At 44.1% G+C, this 26,789-nt stretch overlaps 3 protein-coding genes across 4 annotated transcripts; all 3 read right to left on the bottom strand.

Moving 5' to 3' along the window:
- Positions 1–16: 16 nt before the first annotated feature.
- On the bottom strand, positions 17–8,603 carry LOC100839461 (B3 domain-containing protein Os07g0563300). Of its 2 annotated transcripts, none has more exons than XM_010238680.3 (12): positions 8,069–8,603; positions 7,729–7,810; positions 7,518–7,625; positions 6,158–7,011; positions 5,939–6,035; positions 5,359–5,533; positions 3,719–3,789; positions 2,992–3,369; positions 2,721–2,770; positions 2,261–2,374; positions 1,488–1,555; positions 17–903 (listed from the first exon to the last, which is right to left on the bottom strand). In XM_010238680.3, exons 1-12 carry the CDS (start codon positions 8,506–8,508, stop codon positions 353–355), a joined length of 2,988 nt encoding a protein of 995 aa, XP_010236982.1. In that variant the 5' UTR covers positions 8,509–8,603; the 3' UTR covers positions 17–352. The 2 variants fall into 2 exon arrangements, with proteins under 2 accessions (XP_010236982.1, XP_010236989.1); XM_010238687.2 differs by having other exon boundaries at positions 6,176–7,011; positions 8,069–8,602.
- Positions 8,604–16,426: 7,823 nt separating this feature from the next.
- LOC100831815 (sphingosine kinase 1) lies at positions 16,427–20,562 on the bottom strand. The gene is made up of 10 exons (XM_010238693.3): positions 20,071–20,562; positions 19,069–19,191; positions 18,889–18,989; positions 18,671–18,743; positions 18,359–18,445; positions 18,159–18,236; positions 17,943–18,013; positions 17,456–17,758; positions 17,025–17,147; positions 16,427–16,899 (listed from the first exon to the last, which is right to left on the bottom strand). Exons 1-10 carry the CDS (start codon positions 20,462–20,464, stop codon positions 16,702–16,704), a joined length of 1,551 nt encoding a protein of 516 aa, XP_010236995.1. The 5' UTR covers positions 20,465–20,562; the 3' UTR covers positions 16,427–16,701.
- A 2,525-nt stretch (positions 20,563–23,087) lies between these two features.
- Positions 23,088–25,017, bottom strand: LOC100842212. The gene is made up of 3 exons (XM_003562868.4): positions 24,815–25,017; positions 24,652–24,715; positions 23,088–23,558 (listed from the first exon to the last, which is right to left on the bottom strand). Exons 1-3 carry the CDS (start codon positions 24,921–24,923, stop codon positions 23,399–23,401), a joined length of 333 nt encoding a protein of 110 aa, XP_003562916.1. The 5' UTR covers positions 24,924–25,017; the 3' UTR covers positions 23,088–23,398.
- Between the last annotated feature and the right edge of the window lie 1,772 nt (positions 25,018–26,789).

Consider the following 26,789-nt stretch of genomic DNA (forward strand, 5'->3'; position numbering starts at 1 on the left):
TACGTATCAGCACCAGTTGAGGATCAAAGACAGCATCAGATATATAAATTAGTCTCCAAGCAAGGGATGTACTCCATACATAAATCCCACTTACATGCTGTTCTTACAGTACACATACATACAGGGTACGCAACATAACCGGGTCCTACAGCACCAACCGCCTCATCTATGGTATACACGATAACATCAACACTGAGAAATCTGTCCCCGCAATAGGAAACTAGATCTTTGGTATGGAAAGATAATAACATCTACGCTACAACCTTCAGCCCACCGCAATTCTCCATCAGTATAGACAGTTTTTAATTTGTTAACTATATAAACCCTTTTGCCAAGCCATATGCTCTCCACACTAGGTTGGATTGTCTCGGGGGAGTCTGGCTGCGCCGACCGCATTGGATTTTGGTGACTGCTCGTCTTCCCGTTCAGGCTGGATGTTCAGGTCAATCTGGTTCTTGACAGGAGAGGATGACATCCTATGGTCAACGACCATGTCTTCTGCATCATCAGGGTTTGCGTCTGCCTTCTGGGGAGAGCTAGTTGGACTGGTACTACCCAGTGGTGGGTCAGATCCAGTTTGTGGAACCTCTTTCCTGCGAGGTTCCTCAGTGTCTTTCTCAGACAGGCGCTTCTCACGCCGAAGCATGAGTGTCTTGAAACGGCGGCGCACCGTCATACAGACATTGCAAGTGCAAGTCTGCTTATGCTTTGGGCCCTTCCCACTAGGAGGTTGAATGCAGACAATGCATGAGCAGCCAGGGCGATGGCGGGGGTGCTTTGTAGTTGGCTGTGAAGGGAGAGATTCACCTTCACCGAGAATGGCAAGGTTTGCGAGTGTGTCCAGCCCATCCGAAACATCAATACTGTCGGGTTCTATCCTCGCTTTAGGCTTTTTTGCAGCACCTGCAAGGTCAATTAAGCAAAAACTATAATTATATGCAGTTACATCTCATTATACAAATCATGGTTACCTCCAGCATACTAAACACTTCAAGAAGAGTCCCTAACACAAGATAACCACGAGGTGTTCATGCGAACAGGGATAATTTTGAGGATATACAACCTCAACATCTACTGAGCATGATTCTCCTGAATCCTAAAATACCATGAAAAAAAGAAATGGATAAAACAAACAATAACTGGAAGGGGACAGGCGTGTTGACAATGGCTAACATTTTCTTGAAAAACTGGGCGAGCATATTATTATAATGCAGCCAAGTACCTCGCTATACCATGTACTAAAGATTGTGATATGTTTTCATCACATGCTGTAAAACATGGAGGGGCCCACCTTTGTAGCCTACCCCCTGCAGGGTTCTTTCATCAGTAAGCTTTGCAGCATGTGGCTCTATGCAACATAGTTGTTTATAGTGGATATCTCCAAAATTGTTTGTTCTAAAAATTCACGTTCAGTGCTTCTACTTGGAAAGAACTCATGAAAATCTATATTCTGCATAGCATTGACAAATCTTTATGAGCCAACATACCTGCTTTGATAGGAAACAGTTCTGCAAGTTCCTCAGTAGTTGCCTCTTGTGCAGATTCGCAAGAAGTCCTAGAAACGAAAACAACAATTATATGAGCAGCTCAAGTATAACGAGAAGCAAACCATTATCCCCTCAGTGCAAAATAATTACTACTATAGTTGAGCTCGATGTTGTTCATGAGACGGCACTTGGGCGAAAGTTTGGCCAGTTACTTGTGACATGAAAAAAAACATTGTACCCTGTTCTGTAGCTTCCAATATAACTACATGACTTCAAGTTGGTACACTGAACATAGATGTAATGTTCTACATAGCCTGTAAACCTCTAATACTTGCACGACAAGCTCATCTATATCCAGAGGATTGGTTTCACCGATAGTTATTTTTCTTACAAAGCTAATCTTAAGTCACACATTGTCAACAACATCAATGGCTCGGTTTGGAGTTGTTTCCTCCATAAGTCCATATTTTGATTGCATGTGGATTGGATAGATCATAAGTATGAACAAGACAATAGTTGGAAAAGAAAAAAAAGTAGCCATAGAAAGAAAAGATAAACAATGTTGGCTTTTCTGATAACAGATCTACATGAAAGGACCTAAACATGATTACCTATCTTTGAAGGATTAGGTGATTGTAAATTTGTAAAGATAGTACATCATTGTACATTTGTCCTATTAGCTAGTCATAGGTAAACAGTAAACACCATGAGAAAAGCAAAATGAAAAGGTATATGATGAGAAAATAATCAAGCAACATAGAACACTAGATTACCTTTCAGGATCCCATTTATTGTCAGAGCAGGTCCACTTCGAGGGCAAAAGCGCACCTACTGGCAGTTTCCGCCACTTGGAACAATCCTCACACTGAGCCCACTGATGATTCTCACTGATTAAAAAAGGAATTATGAGAAGCAAGCAGAAAAGATACTAATGCAGCGGCAAGAAGTTAACAATGTTCGCAATCGTACAGATGGAACCCAAGAGGTAAATTGTTATAGCAGAGTAGAGTTTGACACTGTCATTTCAACACTCGTAGATACTTTTCACATACGTAATTATTACCTAGAACCTAGAACACAGAAAGAAATACTGACAGAGATATATACAACTAGATAACTATATTGAGCACTTTTGCGATAAGCATTAATTTCAATGAAAAGGAGAAGCTTCATGTGTGTCCATTTCTACACATCCAAATCACATGGCAAAAAATTTCAGTCAGAAAACATTACCCTGATTGGTCGGTCACAAAATATGTCCTTCTCCCGAGAATTGGTGGCTCCTGCACGAGGCAATACAGAAACGTGTGTGAATCTTTTCATGAGAAAACAAATCATACGTATAAATAAATAGGTAAAAATTGATGTCATAATAAAGCTAGTGTAACAAAATATGTATAAAAATTAAGGGGGTAATATGTCTTAGTATTATAAGATCACAATATACTTTTTTTCTTCCGAAACGGACAAAAGACCACAAGTGATATTGAGAAGCAGAACATACCTCATATTCCTCAAACTCATGGCCATCAACAATAACAACTGAAGGGGCCTTAAGAGGAGGGCGAAGCAATTCTTGAGCCTCCTCCCATGTTATCTTCAATTCCATAGATTCCTCATTATCCATCCGGAACCGTTTAATTTTTGGACCAACAGAAGTTGCTTTTCTCTTGAGAGATCCAGGGGAAGAGCGAGCAGTCCCTGGCCCTTCCTTCTGTGCTACTCCACCATTTTCCACTTTGCCCACAGCTGCTTGGTCCACAGGGCTAATGTTTTTGTTCTCTGTGTTGACTTCATGTGGACGTGCCACATTAACATTCACCTCTGGAGGTGCTGTGACAGCAGCATTCGCAGGCTTTGTTGGTTGTTCTTGTCGGAGTATCTAATCAACATAAGATAACCAATATTTTGGTTAAGCAAACTATTTTGACAATTATTTATTTGATGCCCCACATAGACAATGGCATAATTATCTGACTTTAGTTGATACAAGTTGCAAGAACAAAATGCTGAGCTCAACACTAGAAAGTACAACCTGGAGACATGTCGTGTGAGCATTATAGTAATACTTCATCAGACATTCAGACAGAGAAAACAAAGAACATCCAAATGTGCAGACAACCATCCATTTAAGCATTAAAGTATAGACTGCAAGAACTCTAACAGCATTGAATTTATAAGCTTTCTTGTATGGGAGATATAATACAACATACTGAAGTACCATTAAATACCTGTTCTTGAGTCGTTGACTTTCTGAATCCCATGATCAGCTTCCCTTCTGGATCTATTCGGCTGAAGGTCACTGAATAAATATATCACATAAACATGAGTTATACCAGCAAAACAAAATGATCACCATAAGAAAATTCAGAACATCTAAAGAAAAGAGAGTGAATAACACATGTAGAGTGCAAAAGTACATTGCAAACTCAACTATTGGCTAAGTCCTTTTTCAACCTCACACCCCCAAATTATCTAGAACGTAGTCTCAAACTCTCAAACTCCTAATACCATCGACTTTACCCCCTTTGGCCCACTCCAAAGTGATTGCTGCGGACACGGCGGTGATTTTCACTGACAGTGCAGCCATCCCTGCCAAATCCTGCCTGAAAGCAATCGCCCTGGGCCAAATCAACTCTTAAGAGGAGTTTCACATGGCCACAGAACACGTGTGTGCTTGCGACCTACACTGCCTAAACCTCGGCCCATTCTAACTGTTATAGAAATCCACATCCGCAGGCGCCACCATTGCATGGTAGTACTAACAAACATGAAAAAAAGTCTGAAATTCCTGAAAGCATTGCTACAAGATCTCTATCTATCATGCCATCAAATTTCAGATCCGAATTTCACCTACAGAGACAAAAGACAAATTTCACTATGAATAGTAGCACTAAGACAGAGGTGAAGCTACTCATCATTGCAGAATTTGCCCTTTTTTATTCTTGTGACATTTGTTTTGCGCTTTTTAATTGAATTCCATACCAAGCTAGATCATCTTGCAATCTATCAACAGAAGTTATACCTATTTAGTTGTGCTACTGTGTGATGTTAGTTCGGCAGCACCACAAGGTATGGCAGCACTGGAACTCATCTCCTCTACAGGGGTACTCCGGTAGGAGTATAACACGGTACATGGTCATAAGGACGTTTGAGCAGCAACGTGGTGAAGGGTGCTTGTGTGGCAGTGGAGAGGACGCCAGGAAGAGGGAGTAAGTATGCACTGGTTGCTTCGAGAAGGGTTGTGGACAGATAAGTAGACAAAAAGATGGAGGAGGAAGGAGGAAGACAGGGGAGAGACTGACATGAGACCCTCCATTTTTTATTTGTTGATTTGTTAGCTGATGTACACATGTGGTATTCAAATCAGTACGAACTTCTTTGGGATGGACCGAAGAGGTGGATGGTTTTAAGATCTCGAGGGTATGCTTTTAGACTGTATTGCAGCATTATTAGACAGTATTCCTTGAGCACCAGTTGTAGGTTCACATATGGGAAAAGATGCATAAAGCAAGACATTAGCAATTTAAAAATAGGATCAGGATAGGTAATATTATTAAGAAAAAGCATGAGTGGAATAGAACTTCACAGGAAAAAACAATGAATTACGATTGCACGCCCCAATCAAATAGATAAGTATCATTAGAACATGATATTTCATCTGTAAACTATGGGTCCTATCTAATGTCAGGATGTAAAGAAATATATCCTATTGGGGTAATTATTTTATTATAATATCAGAAATAGGTAAGCACTATACCGGTAAGGCAGTTACTGGTAGGTCTCATGTTAAACTAATATTCCAAATCTAGTCTACCCAATGTTTTGAGGACAATCCCTAAAAAAGATGTTCTTAGAACAGAATGTATACCTATATCGCCGGCTTGTAAGTGCATTGACTGAATGCAAGGTGTGACGCCCTCCAAGACATACATCCTGCTGTTATTGTTAGGCCAAAAACGGAACTGGAACACCCATTCCTTACCACTGCCATCCTGAACTTTCAAGGGAAGTCCTTCTGGCTGAGAGATTGGGGGGAAGTATGCCTATAAAAAATGATTTTCCATTATTGTGGTTCTCTAAGAGGAAATGCACAAAATAATAACAAATTAGGAACTAAACACACTTAGCATACAAAATCTGCAATACCCTACTATTATTAAGTTAAAAAACAGGTTATCCTCAGCAAGCCCCACTTTTGAATAAAACATCTCGAAAGAACATTTATAGTTTCCAATAATTCTGATAACCACCCTTCTGTCTAATTTAGTCATACATCAGGTTCATTTATCTCACGAGCTTGTTGACAACTTGGATGGCTCAAGATAATTAGCATAACAAATAAGGAGAAAAGAATTTATCGTACCGGCCCTAACAAAATCTAATCCTGCAGAATCTAAAAATAAACAAAATAAGTACAATAAGAAATAACAACTGGGTCATCAACTCACCTCAGCACATTTCTTTGGCAACACCAGGCGACCAATCCGGCCAGCATCACTGGCACTTAACATTTTTTCGAACAAAGGAGTAATAACAGATTTCGAACTATAGAAGGGTTAAGGAGACACTTGAGAACAGACAAGAATTAGAACAAAAATGCTTGGTATATTCAAGTTACTAGTATAGAGAGGAATATATTGTCGAGAGAAAATTGCTCATAAAGATACTTAGTGCGTTTTGGATACTCTGCTGACAAGTGTTGCAGCTCTTTGTCTGTTATTCTAGGCCAGTAGCGGGGAAGTAATTGAGATCTTGCCTTAGCATCCATTCTGGGCTTTCCATTGCGGAAATGCGATTGGTACTCGGGATCAATCACAGTATGGGAATAGAACTGTTTCTGCGCTGAGGACGCCGCTGATGAGGGCGTTTGTGATGTCGGCTGATGAGGTATAATTCTGACAATATCGTTCCGTCCATTCACCGGTGGACAATTAGTGATAGTGCAGCCCACCCCAACTGGCAGCAATGATATGTTCTCCTTTAGGAGGGATTCTAAAGGATGACGGGAATCAAGCTTGAAGCTACTAGATACAATGTTACTGGAACAACCTTCTGAAATGATCCCTTTCCTTGCAGATGTAGAGTCGCTTTCTCCTCCATGGTGACTATGATCATGAAGGCTGTTTGGATTTGGTCCTTCTCTTTGATAGAGAGCATAAGAGTGTGCCGGATCCATGCTCGTTTGCTGACCGTGACCATCGGCATGTCTGTCTCTTATAATCTGGTTCATGCCAGCAGGTGTAGTTGGTCTGTCATGCATGTCATCGAATTTCTTTTCCTGGGCATGAATAAAAGTGCGTCCAGGAGGTAATTTTTCACTGCCACTAGGCCTATCAAACTCATAAGCTAGGCGCTGCTGCAAGTCTGACTGTATACCGGACACACTCCACAGACTATTCTGTCGCCACTGACTTGGATATGGCCCTCCAGGAGGTCTCCAGCTCTTGACAAAACTATCCTTTTTATCAGCTACATTTTGAGGCATATGCATAGTAGGAGTTGGACACATCTGATTTGGTGCCTAACAAGCAAAGGAATAGTACCAAAGATGGGTTAAAACCATGAACTCAAAAGAGTACAAGCAAATAGCTGCAGAACTCCAGCGACTTCAGCAAATATAAACACTACATGCATGTTAGATACACAATGGAAGCATCCTTCACATAAATCAAATGCCAGCTTCAGTAAATGGCATGCGAAGGCTAGCAATGGGACATCAGCTAAATAGCATCAGGCTTCCAACCAATTAATGCTACCAACCAAACAGCATAACTGGAACATCATGAATGATGGATGTTTTCTAATGGAAAGTAGAAATCAGGATGTGGGAACTGGAATGCATGTGAAAAAAAGAATGAACAGTCCAAAAGCACTTTTGCAACAACAACAAAATCTTCATAGTGATGCATGCAAGTGCATCAACTTATAGTTCCAACGTGTAAGCATTTCATAACACTGGTTCCCTCCATGCCATCAGCCCAATGATACTACATCCTCACACAACAGTAAAAAACTTCCACGACATACCATTGCAGCTGCAGCATATGACTTGCGAGTACAGAGGATACAGTCAACCCCGCCGGCGTCGAGCAGCGCATACGCATGGATGGAGACGATGCACCCACAATGCAGCCTCTGCTCAGTAGAAGCCAAATAGAGGAAGAGATCAACCAGCAAGCACAAAGCATGAACGTCGCCCCAAAGGCTAGCCAGAGAATCAGCATGCACGCCTACATACCTTCCCGCAAGCTTCGCAGTTCCTCCATCCGGCCACTTCCGAATGGAACGTCTCGCAGAAGCTCCCCTGTTCGAACGAACCACTGCACACAGAAAACAGAGAGCACACATGCATGCATGCACCAGGCACCCACCCATGAGTCGCACGCGAGTCAAACCACAAACCCCCCAACTTTACACAAAACTCCCTAATATCCTCTGAAATTGCAACAACGTAGCGATCACTCCACGTAGATCCGGTGGGTGCCATAGGCGAATCCGCCCTTCGAGGGAGCGAGCTCGCGCCGCACGAATCGAGCGGGGCGAAGGGGGGGAGTTGATTAAGGGGTTACCGTACGTACTAGCATCGGTCGCAGAGCTCGGCGAAGTCGCCGGAGCGTAGGCGCCAGCCGCGGCGGCGCGGGCCTTCCGATTTGGGGTCCTTGCAGTGCGTGTTGAAGCAGATCCTGGGCCGCTGCTGATGCGAGGAGGGCGGATGGGGTTGCTGCTGCTGCTGCTGATGCGAGCCGGCTGGATGGGGCTGCTGTGGCTGCTGATGCGAGACGGGTGTATGGGGCTGAGGTTGCTGATGGGAGGCGGCCGGATGGGGCTGCGGCTGCTGGTGCGAGGCGGGTGGATGGAACTGCGGCGGCGGAGGGGCGGAAGAACCAGACGGCTGCTGAGGCGGGGGCGGCTTCGGCTGGGGAGGCGGCGGCTGCACCGACATGGGGGTAGCGGTGGGGGCGGTCGCGGGGGTGGGTGCGGAGGGGGGCGGAGGCCGCGGCGGCGCCGGCGAGGACATGGTCGGAACCCTAGGCCGAGCGGCGGTACGGCGAGACGGGAGGTCGAGGAGGGGGGGTTTTGAGGGGTGTGGGAATCGTGGGGGCGCGAGGAATAAGACGAGCGGAGAGGGGAAGGGAGGCGAGGAAGGGGGAGGCTTTTAAAGCGAGCCCCCAGAAAAGTAGTTGCAGTAGTAGTACTACTACTCACCGTCTGGATTGCTCCTGCTACGTCTACGCAAAACGCCTCGGTCTCACCTCCCAAATCGCCCACCGTATGCCATGCGGCCTAATGCTACGACTAACCGGAGTATACTCCATCCGTAATTCCGTATATACTCTCTATATTACTCTTATTTTCATTCATGCCCCTGTGTATATCTACAACAAATTTTCAAAATACCCCTTCGGCCCCATATTAAATGCATGTATTTAGACGTGTTTCGACGCTTAATATAGGACAAAAGGAGTTACTCTGTCCGTTGGTCTTGTAACCGCGTCGAGGTAACTTCTTCTACTATAATACACATGCCATGTGTATTCTAGGAAAGAAAAAAGAGTTACTTGGGGGAATACTCTTTTTGCAAAATACAGCAATCCATGAAAAAAAAATTATGGTTAACTGGTGTTAGGTGGAACGAAAATTGCGGATTTTACCTTTACGTTGATGCATATATCGCGGGATTACAAATCTTCTATATCTAAGTAGGAACCACTATTTGATTTCTCTCAACATGCAAGCATGCCATATCATCATATCATTAATATGTTCACATCTATTTAGTGAGAAACTCATATTTGTTGCACATGCATGTATGATATTTTCTATCATGATATCCTCACTATGTGAAGAATTTATCACACAATTTCATTCAATGTTTTGAGTTTTAAATACTCTTTCGTTGCTGTACTCAATTTCACTCATGCATGTATATTAACTAAAAATTTCCGCAACAACGTGCGGGGCATCGTCTCTAGTTTTTCTACGATATGTCGCCTTGAAATGTCAAACGGAGGAAAACGTGCTCCATGCATGCACGTTCGTTCGCTCCAAAGCCCCTGTCTCCTCCGATCCAATCTGGCTTTTAATTTCCTGGACGACCGCGTGATGTGAGCAAGCGTCAGTAAAATAACACGACGAAAACGACCTCTATCGTTCCACGTTAAAATAAGAAATTTGCCAATCTCATCTTCCGGCTAGATTAAACAAGTGCCGGCCCCTTGGCTATCTACGGCACCACGTACTTGGGTACGTACGTACATGCGTAACCTCCGAGCGTGAACGGAACTACGGAGTACGTACTAATCCGGGGTTAATTTAGCAGCCGTGTACGCCGACGTTGGTACGTCCGCAGGGAGGAAGCTCGGCAGGGAAACGGATGCGCGGAGGAGCCATGCGGGCCTTGCCGGTGCGCGGCGTCCCGTCACGCGCCTGCGGTGGACTTACCGACCGCTCCTGTCCCGCGACCGTAGCGTACGTGTACGTGAGGCCGTGAGGGCGATGCTGGGAGCCTGGGATCATGGCGGTATCCGTACCTCCCGGTGAGCACAGCTGGCGAGCCCATGCACGCCACGACCGGCGCCGAGGCCACCAACACGTCGTCGCGCGGGCCTGTTCGTCGCGGCGCGGGGATCCAGATAGAGGGGAGCGGGACCTACTGGTCAGCGGCTTTGTTTTATGCGGGGAGAAACGAATCGATTTGTTTGCAGCTAGCACTTAATTTTTGCCTTTTGCTGCAGCTGTCGAACCAAGGCTGTACGCCTGTACACCAGATCGACGAACGGTACGACGGACGGGTGGTGAGCGCGTGCGCTTTGAGATTGGTGAGCCCGTGCCACTGGTGCCAGCCATGCAGAGGCTAGTACGTATGTACGCGCGTACGTACTGTTGTCTGTACATTTTTGTACAGTACTGTACGTGCGTGCTTGGTTGCGTTTGGTTTGTGCCGTCGTTACCGTGCAAACAGTGCGGTTGGACACCAAGTGGGCAAACAGTGCGGACGGACGGACGTCCTCGACTCCTCCAGACGGGTGATACCCGTGCGTGCCGTTGCATGCAAATTTTACACAATCTTTTCAAAGCTACTCCCTCCAGGGAGTACTAAATATCGTTTTCAAATATTTTAATTTTAGAGTTTTTCAAAACTTCTAACATATGAATTCAACCATTTCTAAAATTTTGGGTACACGAGGCTTACATTAGTATGGATTTACCTGGTCTCGTGAGCACATTGTTTGTGAGACTTAAAATCAAGGTGTAGGACGATGAATTTCTGCCCCGGAATTTCGAAGGCACGGCAGATTTAGGAAAAAAGAGTTTGTGTGCATGGACACTAATACACAAAGATCTTCTCCGAGGAAACGAGGACCACTATGCAAAATTACCAACAAAATCATCCATATCCGCCCTTGATGATCTTTGGCTACAGATATGTATCGCGATTAATTTTCGCCTTTGGTTATAGATGTATCTAATTGGTGACTACACAAAGTTTGTGTTATTGGTATGTAGCTATCTATAAGTAGACGTTACTAGTCGGTAAAGTCGAATATTTTAAATCATGCATCGTTGCTACAAAAAATCCCTCCAGATCTGGCCTTGACTTCTGACGATCTATACGATTAATGTCCAACTTTAGTTATAGATATTGCATGTATTAGAATAATTGTTCACATGTAGAAGGTTATGCATTATGTGTCAGTCCTTGATAAGTAAATAGCTATTATCGAGGAATGAAATATCAGAACCTCGCGACAATAATGTCTTTGCATGTGATTTTCTTTGGATGTGCAAATACGCTTTGCGGGGCCGATGGGTTCTAACACTCAGATTTACCAGATTAGAGCCCCAAGGATTTAGTAGTAGTCCTACTCCTGCCTTGATTGCATTGTAGGAAAGTCACATAGTGCAATTGTGTCTATAATAGGAGTGTCTCGTGAGTTAGCCAGGGGAACTCGGTGGGCTAGGGGTTATGTCTAGAACCCGTAGGACTCCATGACACGTTTATACGTTGAAAACATCTTTCATCATGTTTTTATTGGTTCTTACCAATTTTCATTAAGTTTTCTGGACTAAATTTCTATTAATTGTCACCACAAAAAATTTCCTCGTACATCTTGGTTTATTATTTCGAGAAACTTCTTTTGCAGGAAAAATGCTAGAAAATCAGGATAAAAGTTTGGGGACAATCCTAGCAGGCACGCAGAACGAGGCGGGCAACAGCGAAAGGAGGGACACGTCAAAAGGAGTGTGCATGTTGGGCCAGCCAGCCAAAGTCAAGGCAGGGGCGCTATGTTTGGGCTAAAAAAACATAGATGCAATTTGTTTTCGCTTGGACCCATGCTTACAGCCCTTCTATCGTGGGGCGTATAGGCCCGGCCCTGGCCGAGTTGTCTTCATGCTTATGCAAGTATTAAATGGTGTTCGTCACATTTACACGAAGACATGGTTGATTTGGCAAATACCGTTGATGTAAAAATGTATAATACTGCTCCCTCTGATCCATATTATTTTTTTGGTCCATGTTACTTGTCGCTGATACAACTGTTGTACTAAATCAACTACAAGTATTATGTATCGGAGATTGTATTTGATTTGAAACAATAAATAATACACTATTATTTAAACATATATTGCACTTAGTCTGTTTCAATATACGGGCACTGCGCTGGTGTAGCGCCCGGCCTGTATCTAGCGTAGTCAGCGTGCCGATTAAAACTCTTGTTGTCGATTTTTTTTACTACTACCTGTTTTAGTTTGAATTATCGTAATTACGCGTGCATGCATGTTGTTCCCGTTCATCTCACCAAGTTTGCCAGTACACCCTTAGACGCACGGCATCGATCGATTTAATTAGCTCATGCATGCACGTGGATCTACTGCATTAAATCATACTCCGTACATTTTAGTAACAGAGAAGCTTGCGTGAGTACGGAACAAGTCTAATTTATGCGTGCATGGTTAGGTAGACTTGCGTCAATTATTGATACAAAAAGATCAGTTGCATTACAAAACCAGAGTTGGAACAAAACTTAGCCTAAATCGATGGAAGGGCGTGCACTTTTCTTATGAAAGTAACGTAGCATTGTTGATAGGGTGGAAGAGAAAAATGAAGAAACCGTATTGGGTGTTGAGATATATAAATGGGTCACCATTAGAATACCTTTCTATCCTTGCTTAGGTCAACTAAGTGAATTGGTTTTCCAAAAAAGTGACGTGACTTTGAAATTTTCGTTCATCTGATTGAACGAATTAGGGTCGGATGATGGTACCCTAATAGTGATCTATTTGCATCTTGTCCTCGTGACTGAAAAATGATCCCCTAGCATCCGAGGTTGGCATCGTTCCACGAGTTGTCGTTTCTTAGTTAAACTTTTACCACCCTAAAGCAATATCGAGAAATACTCCCCCCGTTCTAATTAAATGCAAGAAGTGTTAACTTTGTTCTAAGTCAAACTTTTAAAACTTTGATGAAGTTTATAGAAACATCTACCAATATCTACAACTCTAAATTCATTTTATAAATCGATCGTTATATACATTTTCATAGTATATTATTCTACATTCTAAATATATTGATATGTTTTCTATAAACTCGATCAAACTTAAAAAAAGTCCGGCTTAAGGCACAACTAAAACTTTTTATATTTAGAATGGGGCAATGACTGATTTGTATACACCCCATATTTTGAAATCATATCTCTAGGTGACATGGAAGGCACAGCAGAAACTGGCTGCGTAAAATATAATTATGCATATACTATTGCCTAGCTTTGATATACTATTGCCTAGCTTTGAGTCACACTATGCGTGCAATGCATAAGTTATTATTTTCGATCCCTGCCTAATGCCGTAATGCAATCCGTACGTGTAACCATTTGTGCTGGCATCAGCTGGTGGCCTATGCACGTTTGTAACTTTTATTTTCGGCCATGTGCTACTTCCTCCTCCGTTTGCTAAATATTTGTCGATGTTTTAGTCCATCTCACCATTTTTGATTGCTCATTTAGAAACACAATAAAACAGCGACAAGTATTTAGAAACGGAAGGAGTACCTGCCTACTTCCTTATTGCCCATTTACCCCACGTAGGAACCATCATAAAACTACTCCGTCACAAAAAGGTTGAGATTATCTAGGGTTTTTCTGTTGCCTACCACGTAAGAATCATAAAACAAACAAGGTTGATTTGGTCATGCATGCGGAAATGAGGGGATAAACAAGAAGATCAGTGCGCCAAAACAAAATGGTGCATCTGTCGGCGTATGGTCCGCAGAAAAACAATAAAGCAGGCATGCGTGTGCGCTAGCTACAAAGAGGGATGTTCTGCGCGTTATGTCTCTACAGCCCTCCCTGCGTTGGCAGTTTGCCGTAAGAAGTTCTGTGATAGGAACCGTATTTGTCTTTTCTCGGTCACCCTTTTGTCGGTATACCATATGGCATTCCTCTCACGAGAAAATGGAAAACAGAGCAAGAATACGATATGTAACGTGGTATGCGTGGCGTCTCATGCTATTTGGATCATCATCGTTTGGTACAAAGAAAAATTCGGCCTCCAATCGAGTGGGATACAAAGAGTTGTAATACGCTCATATGTTGCACAAAGTCCAGAAGATCTTAATCTTTTTGTCCAGGAATCAAATCATGCATCTTAACTAGGAGTAGAATACTCTGCGTACCTGGTTCGGTCAACCATCCAGCTTATCCCCATTGTCAACTCTCCTTGCAATTGAACTCGCCGAAATAAATAAATAAAGAAATAATCCTTGCACGGCAAAAATAATGGAGACGATCTGAGCAAGCAATCGATTGGATCGCATCAAGGATGGACCGGCTGTCTGACCAGAGGACCCTGCCGCGGCAGGCGCGGCTCATGCAAGCATGCATGCTACGACCTTTTAAAATGATCTTGGCATGCATGCATCAACGCATGCAAGGCAGGTGCATGCAGGTGCGCCATGTGTTGGCTGGCTAGCTAGCACCGTACTACTAGTACTAATCCAGGAGCATCGTTCCTAATTACTCCTGCTCCACGCATGCATCCATGCATTTATGTGTACACGGAAGTGTGCTCTTTAATTGATTTTGGTACGAGTTGGTGATAGTCAGGTGGATGCTGAGAACCTAAAGAAAACAAAGACATGCACGCAGTACAACTGTACATGCAACCTGCTCTCATAAACAGATAGTATGTTTTGGATCAGAGGGTCCTCTCTCCGGTGTGTGTAACCCTGGCTGCTACTCCATATATGAATATATTAGTAGTAAGAATATTATACAGTTCAAGCACTTAAAAAGACAAGTTATTTGGATATGCATATATATATATCTACTACTCCAACTAGAATATGTGCACATGCCAAAATTTAATTTGATACTCCCGTAGAAACTCCATGATGCACGCTTATCTCATCACAACGTCTTCCTTATTTCCTTTCTAGACAGCTCCCCTAGAAAAAATGTATTCCTTTCTTGACAGCGAGCAGCTGCAGCTAGTACGTACCATCATGCCCTAGGACTCACTCTAGGAGGCTGGCTTTTGTACACCAGTCGTGGCCACAGACACCCCGCAGTAGCTGCAAGCTGTAAACGGTGGCTGCAGGAAGAAAAAACTTCTGCTCTTGCGGCCGGCGATCTCTTCTCCGAAAAGATTCTCTTCCTCCCCATCCCCTCCGGGTAGTACTACAATAATGCAGCGTGCACGTCGGCGCCCAGGGCCACCGGTCGATCGAGCGCCCGTCAAACTCAAATCACCAATCAAATCAGAAAGAGTTTCTTTATATATGACCAAGATCCCCCGCTCCGGCTCCGCAGTCCGCGCGATGGCAAATTGCCAATCGGCCTCACGAGCTGCCGTGCATGCTGGTTTCCCTCCCCCAGCGCGTTTCTTTCCATCTAGTAGTACGAGAAAACAAATAAAGAGCTGCGTGCCGGCCTGCCAGTCTGCCACTTCCCCGTCTTGAATCCGGGTGGGATCTTCGCGTGCCTGACTGCTGCAAGGAAAATTTCCCTCTTTTCTCCACAAGGTTTCACGATACATCGATACGGAAGTGGCAAAATGGATTCCTACTAGAGCAGCCGCACCCCCGGTTTTTTTTCTAACGTGGAGTACAATTTTCTTTTTTCGCATGGGAACACGTGCTCTGGTTGCAATGGAGTGACGTATACAGACAAGTACAATAAGTAGTTATTTGACACACACAAAATGTGGCTCGATTCATATTTATTCTTTTTTGTTCGATGACTCTGACTGCATAACAACAAATAATATTAGTAGAAACTATATATGATCAAATTAATTCAGTCAGTTGGGCATCCGTCTGTCGCCCGAAGGACTGCAATGGGCTCGGGATTTTGGACTTGCGCTTGATGGGCCTGGCCCTTGTTTGCCTACGCTGTTGGTCGTGTGGCTTCTCAGATCTTCCCCGGAGAAATCAACGCAATTGTCTTCTTGCTCGTGCTGACGGTATCGGGCGTCTGATCTCCAATGCAGCGGCTCGGGTGAATATGGGTGACGGTCGTAGCGTCTTCTTTTGGGTCGATAAATGGATCAAATGTGCGTCCGTAGAAGACATTGCTCCGGATTTATTTGAGCAGATATCGTTAAGCATCTTCTCGCAAAAAAAAGAAGAAGATATCGTTAAGCATCCAAAATGACTCTGGCTGTCTGGCTGATGCTCTCCTCAACGCAAGGTGGTTGTGTGATATTCAAAACCCCATCTCCATATCTGTTTTTCACCAGGGGTTACATGTCCTCTTGGCAGCAAATAATTGTGTCATCACCCCTGATGCTCAAGATCAGTGGATCTGGTTGTCGACAAGCTCCGGGTCGTATTCCGCCAGATTGATTTCAGAGGTTCATCCCATATTTTGGAAGGTCTGCGCTCCTTTGAACTGCAAATTTTTCATTCGGTATTCGGAGACGCATCTGGATAGTCAACAGGTTTGCAAGGAGTGATCTCCCGTACCGTATGTTCTTTGCAATTTCTCTTCTAATACAACACATGCAGTCCTCCTGCATGGTTGAGGAAAAAAAATCTCGTACAGTTCTCACACTGCTGTACTTTCAGACCTAGTTCTAAAGCTATGAGTAGTTTAGCAGAAATGTTGAAACATCGCCTCTTGCATTGTGGTGTGAGTATTTACATACAACATATGCTAACATGTATGTGAGGGGGGTGCAAGGACAGGGAAAGAGTTAAGGAATTAAAAAATCATCATCTTGGGGAGAATATGGTGGCCAGCCCCTGATCCACGGTCAGCTGGATAGGGGGGCCATATGCCATTAGATGCTCTGGCTCGCCTCCGGCTTTGGATACGTCGCCTCTAGCGAGAACCTCTCCATCAGAGTCGATGATGCCACCTAGGTTACTGTTGCCCACACGCAGTCCCGGCTCAATCCGGAGAGCCTTTACCTGATAGTAACAGGTACAGAGATGACAATTCAGTTCAGTAAGATGCATGATCATGTATCAGCTCCTTGCCATATTTGGAATTTAGGGAGCATTTTCTGGGGATGCGCGGGGGATAGTTAACATACCTTGAAGTACTGTACGTAGGGCGACTCAACGTAGCTTCCGTCCTTCATCCGAAGCAAGAGCCCGAGAGCAACGGACCTTGGGCAGTCCTTCACTATAGCTGCATCCAAGAAGCCATCCGCAAACTGCAAGACGGTAGAGAAGAATTAGGACGGAGACACTATGCCACTGTCGATTAACTGCAAGATGATGAACTATGCCACTGACTGACTGGAGATCACGTAGGATTCACTATGGCCTAACCCAGAGCTTGGCGATAAATAGATAAATCAACCGATGATTTCACATAGTTTTGATGCAGCTCAACTGACACAATATGAAACTTACAGCTAGAAACATCAAAAGAAACATGGCAAAACAGAATATTTTCAGCTATTAGTACGTCAAAGATGAAATATGAAGAAATGAACCAAAATGATGGTGTGAGACTAACCTTTGCTTGTGGTGCTATCATGACACCTTCACAAGCAAAAGCAATATTGCTAATCCAGACGTTAACAAATGGACCATTCAGTGATCTCCATTTAACATCAGCTTCATCAACTGAAGGGCCAGGATAGGTACATGTTTCATCATTAGAGACACTTGATCTGTCTCCTTCAACACTATTGCTAGCCCCATTAGATTTACAACTGGTAGTTTGCTCCACGGGATCACCAAATCCTTCATATCCCGGAGCTGGAATGAAAAGAATACGCCCATTGTACCGTCGCAAGCTCACCACACGTACAAGGGACTGAAATGAAGTTAGAGCATGCAGTTAATTTACTACATCAATATTTGCAATACATGCCCTTGACTGTACTTGAGTATGAAGGAACTTGACTAAGAATTTTCAGATGCATCTTTCGAAGCAGGAAAGCATATGTATCCAAATGAATGAAGTGTTTTATAGAAGCGTTTTAGGGTAGCAACCATACATAGACTTCAATGCGAGCGCTTCCCATCCACCTAAACTTCTCTGACTCAATATCAATATCAGCTACCAAACCTGCAGTTCAGAAATCATTTTCAGGCTTGTGAAGTATGGTGTAATGCCCTAGAAGTAGAGAGTGACAGAACAAGCTCTGAGAAGCACAGCCAGTGTTATCAACTGTAGTTTGGAAAAGGTAGCATCAAAGTAGTACAATACATACCCCATGTAAGCATCATGACACTAAAAAACTTTGTCTTGCCCTGCACGACAGAGGTGACATCTAGGGCACGTTTGTGACCTGTGTTGTCGGAAGGTTGAATCAGCCTTTGTGCAGACACAACGAAGCATAAATTTTTGAGAGGATACACAACATGGCTACATAGATGAACAGAGAAAAATATCGTGGAGGTAAAGACTAACCTCTGATGATTGCAAACACAGCATTAGACATGGAGAAAGGTTCACCAGCAGAGTGCAATAGAGCTTGTACCATTCCATTTCCAGTACCTGTGGCACATTTAATGTGTGAAATATGTACTCAAATGCTTCACCAGGGCCGAACAAAAAACACAAGCTACAGGCTTACAGCTACAGTAAGAATAAAAGGTACTCAGGATCAAAATGATTTTATTAGAAGAGTATTGCTGCGATAAACGAAGCTATGTATAGTACAGCTCAACATGCAACTACACCCCTATGATAACTGATAAGGATATTGCTATGATCATATACCTGCAGGGATGATCCCTAGTGGTACTTTTATTGCTGTGCTCCAGTCTTCTCTTTGCAGCAGACCATTAACAACCTAAAGAAAAGAAAAAAGTTCAAAACAAATACAGAATACAAGCAAACAGATTAAACAATCTCAATTTTTTCTGAATGGTGTCTAAAAATACTGAAGAGAGTGTATCTGCAGCAAGTCTCATATGTGAAGGATTCATTTAGCTAACCTCCACAAGGATACCATCACCACTGACACAAATAATCCCATCATATTTCATCAGATCTAGTGAACCAGCAATTTCTTGAGCATGAAGACGATGCTTGGTTTCTGAAAACAGTTCACAGCTAAATTTTAGCATTAGGGAGGATCTTTCATAATTAGGAAAAGTATAAACATCGATCACAACCTTGCATGGTGTATTGGATGCCACTAGCTTCAATAAGAGGTAGCACTTCGGTTTGAAAAATCCTCCGCCCACTTCTCTTCCCACCAAAAGGGTTCACTATGATGAACAATCTCTTCGGCCGACCTATTATCCAATGCCATATTGTGCAAGAAACAGATAAGCATTTTTTTTTCAATCTCCTACATGCTTGTGCTCAGAAATGCAGACAAGCACAAACCAAGATCAGGAGTTACTTAATGCTTAGTTTAATAGAAGTAAAATCCTTGGATGCTTGGAGCTATCGTGCAGAATTACAGAAGTACACGAAAACATAGAGTCCAACTGACATTTCTTTTCTTGAAGTGTAACGGAACACTCCAAGGTGCCATAGGTGGCAACATTAGCACTGAGAAATAAAGCAGAAAAGGATGGGTCTATAAACAAACTATCCATATTCCATAGCATTGGTTCGTGCACCTACATATGTTAGCACTAAATTTAGAAGCATCACATAGGAGCCGTACTCAGCAGAAGCATAAAATTCAAGCACGATGCAACTACAAGACTGGATGGACATTTGACGGTTTGGGAACAAAGCATGAAACAGAGCTGCCCGGGACACGCGTCCACGCAACCACGACAGGAATAGCAAGAAAGATTTTGAGCCTGCGTACTGTGCATATCTATGGCTCCTATCTAGAACTCGTTTCGTCAGCTTTTAACTTAACGAAATGAATCAAACCGCTTGTTTGGGGCTGTTTCCTCCCTATCCCCAATGAAATCTCCTAATTATCTGGGTTAACCAAGTCAACGGATTCCTACCAAGTCCACAACGCTCCTCGATCGGGCACTAAGCACTAACCCGATCTCTCAAACCACGACAGAAATGGAAATCTTCAAGTATCCAAATCGCACCAAGAGCCAAACCCCAAACACGACCCAAACGAGCAGGCAGGAGATCATGGAATTGCACGCTGTAAATCGAGAACAAAAAAACAGAGGATCCAAGGACTAGTGAATTACCAAGCGAGACGAAGCGATCTCTCATGGCGTCCCCCCACCTCTCGGCGGCCTCCTCGCTCTCCATCTCCACCACGACCTCTCCTCTCCTCCTGTCCCCTCCACCTGCGCCGCCGCAGCCCAGCGGCGACGGCGGCCTCCCTACGCCCGCCTCGTCCCACCTCGCAAAGGTCGCGACTTTGAGAGCCCTCCCATCCACCCGGAACCCGAGCACGTCCGACTCCAGCTCCAACTTCCGCCTCCCCGCGCCGTCGCGGACGCGGCCTGACGGGCGCCACGCCAGCTCGGCATCGGAGAGCGTGGCCTCCGCCGCGGCGCCGTCGACACGCACGGACTCCACCAGGGCGTCCGCCTGCGGCTCCGGCGGAGCTCTCGCTCCGGCTTGGGGGTCGGCCATGGACAGTCGGGGCCGAAACAAGACGAGATTGAGGAGCTTTTAGCTGGGAAGTATCGATGTGGTTGGGAGGGAGCGAAGGTCTGGGAGCTTTGGGGAGAGGAAGGCGACGCGGGGCGGTGTGCTATTATATATCCCAGCACAATTCTTTGTTTCAAAAAGAGTTTAGTCACTAATCCTTGGATCAACAGTCCTTATCGACCCTATGGCCCGAGGTGGCTGCACAATGATATGATTTACTACTTGCTCAGAGTAGTATGAAAAACTTAACATATCAATTTGACAGCTAAAAATAATTAAAATGATTAATTGACTTCCAAAACAGTAATCCTCGGTAGGTTGTACAAGGACATAGATCTCTCTCTCTCCCCCCTGTCTCGCTCTTTGAACGCATCTGAAACTGCACGCTGACGACGAGATGATGACAGGCCAAATAGATGATGGAGCAGAAGAGAGGTGATTGACGGGTTGAACATTTGTGCAAGCAATGGGTCAGGAAACTCGCCGGAAACGTGGATATGGAGGTGACGTTGATAAGAGAACTGATCGTGCGAAAATCCGTGTAGGAGATCTGTACAATTCTGATGCGTGTACGATTCGTTTAGCATGGGAGTGTATCTGGATCGATGTTACTCCCTCCGTTCTTAAATAGTTGTATCTGTTTAGAGAGGAAGTGTTCTTTATGAGATGGAGATTACCACGCTGATGCCTATACACATTCACAGGTATCACCACCACATCACTCGCACTCACAGGTACAACGTCTTCAGTATACCGGAACCAATGAGTCCTGAAACCCACACAAGCTCCAAGTCCGAAGTACAGATCAGACCAGAGATCTAGCAGCCGTGCGTGACGAGCCCCACAGCTGACGTAGCAAAGGCTTTGAAAAAGGGCCCAAAGAGTCGCCCCCACATGCTGACCAGAAGTCACCGTTCAAAGACTTTTTTTTTGGGGGAAATAATTCAAAGACTATTATCAAACGCGGCAAAGACGGTACATCTGTGGCTGATTTGTAGATCATCAACGCATCGATTGGGAACGTGCCGCGAGCGATTAAATAGTAAAAATACGGTTGTATGCTGATTTAGATACCGAGAGAGTGTGTTTTCCTTCTAAAAGAAAGGTAAGATGGCAAATGAGAATGAGCAAGAGTGTGTCCTATGCATAAGCAAAGGTCTACGCAATGGTGAATGGATTGTAGGGTTTCAGGTGCGTTTTTACAAATCTTTAAAAGTGACATAGTGTATGTCTCATAGCCCAGAAGCTACTTCAATTCAGCACTGCCGGTACTGAATCGGATGTGCTCTGACGGCGCCACCACTGCAGCACGTTTCTGGAACGCGTCAGGGTGCAGATATACTCACTGGCTGTAGCTCTCACGACACACAGACGTGCCGCGGGGTGGCATACTTTGCAGTCGGCGTACGTCGTGTACAAAATAATTCTACTCCACTTCAAAAGCAGCACGGCAATGCGCTCTCCAAATTTGAATAGAACAGAAAGCATCCTGCTGCTGTTTTTTCTCCCCCCTTAGTTGTTTGTTCGTTGCCCTCTTCTCCTGTATAGCCTCGCCTTTTGTTCAAAGCATCCGGTGTATTTTAAAAAAAAGGGTAAAAGAGCCGGTGACCGGTGTGTCCATATGAACTTTCCTTTCTTTCAATGAACCTTCTTCTAAAAATAAAATACTCCCTCCGATTCATAAAAAGTGTCGCTCATTTTGTATTAAGTTAGTATAAATTTTGTACTAAGTGAGCGACACTTTTTATGGATCAGAAAGACTAGGAATGAAACTATTCTTTTTCTTTTTTACGGGGAAGGAATGGAACTATATTCAACTGTACTCAAATCATGACATGTTTGAACCCATTTTAAACTACACGTAGTTTCTGCTGGAACAAACCAAAACGTTTCCGTCAGTCTCATGACTGTATCTTGCCTTGCTACGTGAAACATGTACAAAGAAAATAAGGCGCTCAAGGTATAGTTGTCGAGGCTTCAATTTTGTCCCTCATATGAGAATCAAAATATACAGTTTCAACGATTGACTTGGGAATTTGTATTTGCCATGAAACGAGAAGGCGTGCCAAAATTAGACCCTCGGAGGCTCAGGGCTCATTCAACAGCCGCAGGCAGGAGATGCTGTGAGTTGTCTCTTGCGTCATTGCGTGAGAACTGGAACTGAAAGGAACGGAACGGAGTCACACTTCATTTTCTCATCAGCCAACACGCTGGGCAACCAACCATTCCAAAACGACTATTCTCAACAACAAAAACATTCAAAACGATTGGATCACCACGAAGTGTATAGAAATAGAACTAAGTATACTATACACAAACGATGCAATCTAGAGGTACCTGATATATCCTAAAAAGAATCTAGGCCACATTGGCGTACGGGGTATGCCATCAGGAAACACATCAATACTCTAGATGCAGCTGAAAGAGGTATTTCGAGATAGAGCTATTATTCAAGGATTTTATGAAATGCTCTTTAGTTCCTTAGGGCCAAAGGAAAAGAAAGTCAATACAAAGCTACCCCCATATTGACCTTCGGTTGCAAAAAATCTTCCCATTAAGAGGCTTGAAGTTTTAACCATATCCTCAACACTGCAAGAATATTCTCTATATCAAATAAATGATGGTTTTTCTCTTCTTTTCTAGCTCTGCGTGCTTGGTTCATGGTGCCTCAACATGCACTAAATTTGTTTCTATACCAACAATTGACATAACACGATTTTCCTTCAACTCGGTGACTATGCAATGATCCATATCCAACAATTTTGAAAAAATAATAACCATACTATGCTAATACTAGGCATGATCACAGGCCATCTCTTAGGGCCCCTTCGGAATATTTTTTCGCAACAAAGCATGCTTTCTGAAACACATGGATTTGGTTGCTCTACAGCGTACACAAAATTAACGACTGCGACCTTAATCATACAAGGACTTGGCAGATTGAATCCTTGTCTTCTTGCTTTTGGCTTTCAAGACTTTCTCCTCTGACTTCTCAGTTTTTGAGATGGCCCTTGCAACAGCTTTCATTTTCCTCATATTTTTTGTCCTTTTAATTTGCACACCCTTTTTAATTTTCCTGTTGAAAGAGACAAAGCGATCACATAAAAACAGATATTCACCATATGCCAGGAATCTGCATTCAGAAAGCAATAACATGCTCCAGGAATCTGTATCCAAAAAGCAATAACAAACTCCCAAGGAAAACAGGTAAGACATACCGGAAGCAAAGCATAAGTGCATATTGTGGTGCTAAATATCTATGGAATTTTTACTAATCCACTTTCAGCAGCATATCAGCAAACTTTAACAAGGGGTCTAGGAAGGGGCTAGTATAATAAAGAAAGCAGAATTCTAATACACTTTTTGGTAGCATCTCACCAAACTTTAATATAAAAAACCTGAATTATGCTGAATGCAAAAGGAGGCTGACATTGTTACAATGAGTAATGCCTTCTGCTCTTACATCCCCCTTAGTAGTAGCTTAGATAAATTAATGACACTGGTTGCTTGAAAATATAAAGGATTAGGAAGATGTAACACAAGTGACATATGTAGCAGTAACATAGGTTTGTGGTGAAACAAACTCAATTGTAGGTATGCAGTTTGGTCATGGCAATGTCAGTAACCAGATGGCTGCTGCTAAAGAAATGGATGGAACACACTATACCATACCAGGTATTTCGAACACAAAAAAACCTCAATCTAGAATATAATTTTTAAAGCCCACCACCAACAGTATATTATCACATTTAATTTAAAAATATCACATGTACAAACTCCTAGTTAGCCAGGGCATAGTATTAGTGGGGGTACAAAATAGATAAATAGATGAAGAGAAGCTCCTAGGTGGCAAGACACATTCAGAAACTATCTGAGGCTAACATTATGTAACCCTCGCACATGTTTTCGCAGTACCACAGGTTATACTTATACATACTTGGAAATAATCGTGTCCTTCATGCATAAACACAAAATGCTGCGTGAATCATATCATAAATTGTCCTTCAAAATTAGTCATATGTCAAAAACTTAAAATCAAAAGGTTCCCCCGTCAATTAGATCAAAGTAACAATATGTCACCAGCTCATGCCACATCGATATGTTTATAACCTCATAAGGCAGTGGACTCATTAAGATTGACCTGAGACCCGAGGAATCCTTTTGCTCACCTGCTAATCGAACTGAGGGAAGCCGATGCCGAAGAGGGTTGCTTCCCCTCGGATGTATCCATCGCTGCAAACCATTGAGGAGAAAACACGGGACGATAAAGATCCGGGTCAAGGAGTCGAACACCAAGATATCACTGAAGAAAATAGAGGGGCTCAAAATTACGCTGCGGGATTTCTGTGGCGGTGGATGTGGCGGGCGCGCCCTCGGAGGTGTCCATGGGGGCAGCGTCGCCGCCCTTCTTGGCTTTGTTCTTGTTGCGGCTCTTCGCCATGGCTGCGCGCCCTTCTCTTCGTCCTAGGGTTTCCCGGGGCTTTGGGCCTTTGGCTCGGTGGTTTGTTCCGCCACCGTGGAGCAGGGGAGCGAAGTTGTTTCTTGCTATTATGAGAGGTACAAGGAAACGGGCCTAGTCTTTTTAGGAGAAGAAAACGGGCCAACTGAGGCCCATTGGATTTAGAAACGAATCGAAACAAGGCCGTCGTTGATTTCGTGAATAAGTATGGGCTGCTATTGCCTATTCTGTTTGAACCTTTGAGCCTAACGTTTAGCCTGAGGCCATATTTGTTTTCTTTGATCCCCCTAGAAAAAAAGAATTTGTTTCCTTTGATCTGCATCAGAGGAATATTGATGCGCATCAGACTGTCTGCAGGTGATTAACAAGTTGAAGACTATGAATCCATGTGGGTACGGGGCCATCCTGAAGGGAGATTGAAGCTCGGAGGCTGTTCCAGTGTGCTACCTTCTCCTATGAACGACGTGGAAAAACAAAATCCTCCTTCCCTAGATCCTCTTTTATTTCCCCCGTTCTCCGTGCCTTCAAGGCTTCAATTCTCAGGCGTTGTAGACTGAAGAGGATAAGAAGCACTGTAGCAAACCATCACTAGCTGTTATGTTGGCGTGGTATCCATTGCAGCAGCAATCCATCTCACACGTTGCTTTCTCAATTGATTGGTCAGCCGAGAAATAAGGCAAAGTATTGTGGTTCTCTGCCTTTTATTTTTTTGGCGATAGCAATCCCCCAGCAAGTCAATATACTAACGTACTCGATCCCTCTCGACAAGTGCAGAAACGAGTTGCTGCCACTAGTATTTACTCCGGGATTACACGATTCGACCGAAAACACCCTGAGCGATTTAATTTATCGTTGCATGGTGGCAGATCATTCTCCTCGCTTTTCTGGGATGGCAATCCATTTTCCTTGGATACGATAATCCGCGGGGCCACGGTACCGCAGGAGAAGAAAGCGATCGGCCAGACTCCAGAGTCCAAACACCTAGAGCCAAAACATGCCGGCCACGTCCTCGACTGAACCCACGTCACAGAAAGTCATGATATCAGTTTCCTGAAGTTTTCAACACTCCAAGACGGCAGTATGTAGCAGGATCCATCAGCGCGTGCATCACCACGAAGAGAAATCAAGAACTGACCACGTAAACGGATCCGAGCCACATCCCGATCAGCCTTCCGCGGCCACCACCGGCTGCCTGGACAGGAACCGCAAGCGAGGACACGACGTGATGCAAACACTTGGCGCGGTCCTGTGCACGCAGTATATATCCCCTTGCATCAGATAGCCTTTTTTTTTTCTCACCAAGGTGCTCAGATAACTGATGTAACTGCTACTCTGCTCGATCTTCCACTGCCTCGACAGGAGTATAACGTCAGGAGAAGGCGTCGTTTTCGTTTTCTGATTTCTGAACGTGGCCCCGTCGGCCGTCGGCGATTGGGCGAGCTCACCAACCGTAAAAGAAAAGGAGGACAGGAACTAGAAGAAGAACGGCGCCCAGCACTGGCCGGCCGCGACAAACGCAAACGGCAAGACCAAGCAAAGCGATCGGCCCGCGTCTTCCAAGTGGCGACGAGCGCGGGGGCGATAATCAGGGGGATGTTTCCCGTCGTTTTCCATCTGTCTGAATTCTCATCTTATTGTCTGCTCTGCCCCAAGTCCCCAACAGATGATGGTAATCAGGAGTGCGCTTTGGACGATATGCGTGTATATATGTAAGCCGGTCGATCGAGTGAGGCGGATGCGTGCATTGCCATGCCGTGGCCGACACCCGGGCGTGTCGATTGGGGTTTCAAACTGTATGTAGGACACGTGTTTTGGGGCGTTTAGTGGCTGGAGTGTACTTGAAGAGGA

This window comes from Brachypodium distachyon, chromosome 1 (genome assembly GCF_000005505.3).
Source record: "Brachypodium distachyon strain Bd21 chromosome 1, Brachypodium_distachyon_v3.0, whole genome shotgun sequence".
In the NCBI taxonomy this organism is placed as follows: domain Eukaryota; kingdom Viridiplantae; phylum Streptophyta; class Magnoliopsida; order Poales; family Poaceae; genus Brachypodium; species Brachypodium distachyon.

Coding starts and splice junctions, on each gene's coding strand:
- LOC100831815 (XM_010238693.3), bottom strand. CDS start 20,464: ATGGCCGACCCCCAAGCCGGAGCGAGAGCTCCGCCGGAGCCGCAGGCG. Junction 19,192..20,070: donor AGATCGCTTCGTCTCGCTTG/GTAATTCACTAG, acceptor ATTGGATAATAG/GTCGGCCGAAGAGATTGTTC. Junction 16,900..17,024: donor CCTACGTACAGTACTTCAAG/GTATGTTAACTA, acceptor TGTTACTATCAG/GTAAAGGCTCTCCGGATTGA.
- LOC100842212 (XM_003562868.4), bottom strand. CDS start 24,923: ATGGCGAAGAGCCGCAACAAGAACAAAGCCAAGAAGGGCGGCGACGCT. Junction 24,716..24,814: donor CGCCACAGAAATCCCGCAGC/GTAATTTTGAGC, acceptor AATGGTTTGCAG/CGATGGATACATCCGAGGGG. Junction 23,559..24,651: donor TCCCTCAGTTCGATTAGCAG/GTGAGCAAAAGG, acceptor CTCTTTCAACAG/GAAAATTAAAAAGGGTGTGC.
- LOC100839461 (XM_010238680.3), bottom strand. CDS start 8,508: ATGTCCTCGCCGGCGCCGCCGCGGCCTCCGCCCCCCTCCGCACCCACC. Junction 7,012..7,517: donor CATATGCTGCAGCTGCAATG/GTATGTCGTGGA, acceptor TTTGCTTGTTAG/GCACCAAATCAGATGTGTCC. Junction 6,036..6,157: donor GAGTATCCAAAACGCACTAA/GTATCTTTATGA, acceptor ACCCTTCTATAG/TTCGAAATCTGTTATTACTC.